Source organism: Mizuhopecten yessoensis, unplaced genomic scaffold, assembly GCF_002113885.1.
Source record: "Mizuhopecten yessoensis strain PY_sf001 unplaced genomic scaffold, ASM211388v2 scaffold714697, whole genome shotgun sequence".
NCBI classification, from domain to species: Eukaryota; Metazoa; Mollusca; class Bivalvia; order Pectinida; family Pectinidae; genus Mizuhopecten; species Mizuhopecten yessoensis.
The window spans coordinates 4,150-5,091 of NW_018479250.1; the positions used below are offsets into that span (position 1 = coordinate 4,150).

General features: G+C 40.7%; 1 protein-coding gene across 1 annotated transcript; it reads right to left on the reverse strand.

Moving 5' to 3' along the window:
- Positions 1-290: 290 nt before the first annotated feature.
- LOC110441002 (asparagine-rich protein-like) lies at positions 291-845 on the reverse strand. The gene has a single exon (XM_021484109.1). The coding sequence runs from the start codon at positions 843-845 to the stop codon at positions 291-293; it is 555 nt and encodes a 184-aa protein (XP_021339784.1).
- Positions 846-942: the final 97 nt, after the last annotated feature.

Consider the following 942-nt stretch of genomic DNA (forward strand, 5'->3'; position numbering starts at 1 on the left):
TCCCTATGTGTATGTTAAGGTTGTTCCCTGTGCATGTTAAGGTTGTTCCATTTGTGTATGTTAAGGTTGTTTACCATGTACATGTTCAGGTTGTGCCCCATATACATGTTCAGGTTGTTCCCCAGGTGTAGGTTAAGGTTGTTCCCTATGTGTATGTTAAGGTTGTTCCCTATGTGTAGGTTAAGGTTGTTCGCTATGTGTATGTTAAGGTTGTTCCCTTTGTGTATGTTAAGGTTGTTCCCCATGTACATGTTAAGGTTGTTCCCCATGTACAGGTTAAGGTTGTTCCCCTAGTACATGTTCAGGTTGTTCCTCATGTGTAAGTTAAGGTTGTTCCCTATGTGTATGTTACGGTCGTTCCCCATGTGATGGTTACGGTTGTTCCCTATGTGTATGTTAAGGTTGTTACCTATGTGTATGTTCAGGTTGTTCCCTATGTGTATGTTCAAGATGTTCCCCATGTGCATGTTCAGGTTGTTCTCCATGTTTATGTTCAAGTTGTTCCCCTTGTGTACGTTGAAGTTGTTCTCCATGTACATGTTAAGGTTGTTTCCTATGTGTAGGTTAAGGTTGTTACCTATGTGTATGTTAAGGTTGTTCCCTATGTGTATGTTAAGGTTGTTCTCCATGTACATGCTCAGGTTTCTCTCCATGTACATGTTCAGGACGTTCCCCATGTACATGTCCAGGTTGTTCCCCATATGTATGTTAAGGTTGTGCTCTATGTGTATTTTCAGATTGTTACAAATGTACATGTTAAGGTTGTTCCCCCTGTGTATGTTGAGGTTGTTTCCTATGTGTATGGTAAGGTTGTTTCCTATGTGTATGTTAAGGTTGTTCTCCATTTTACATGATTAGGTTTCTTTCCATGTACATGTTCAGGTGGTTCCCCATGTTCATGTTCAGATTGTCCCCTTTGTACATGTTCAGGTTGTTCCCCAT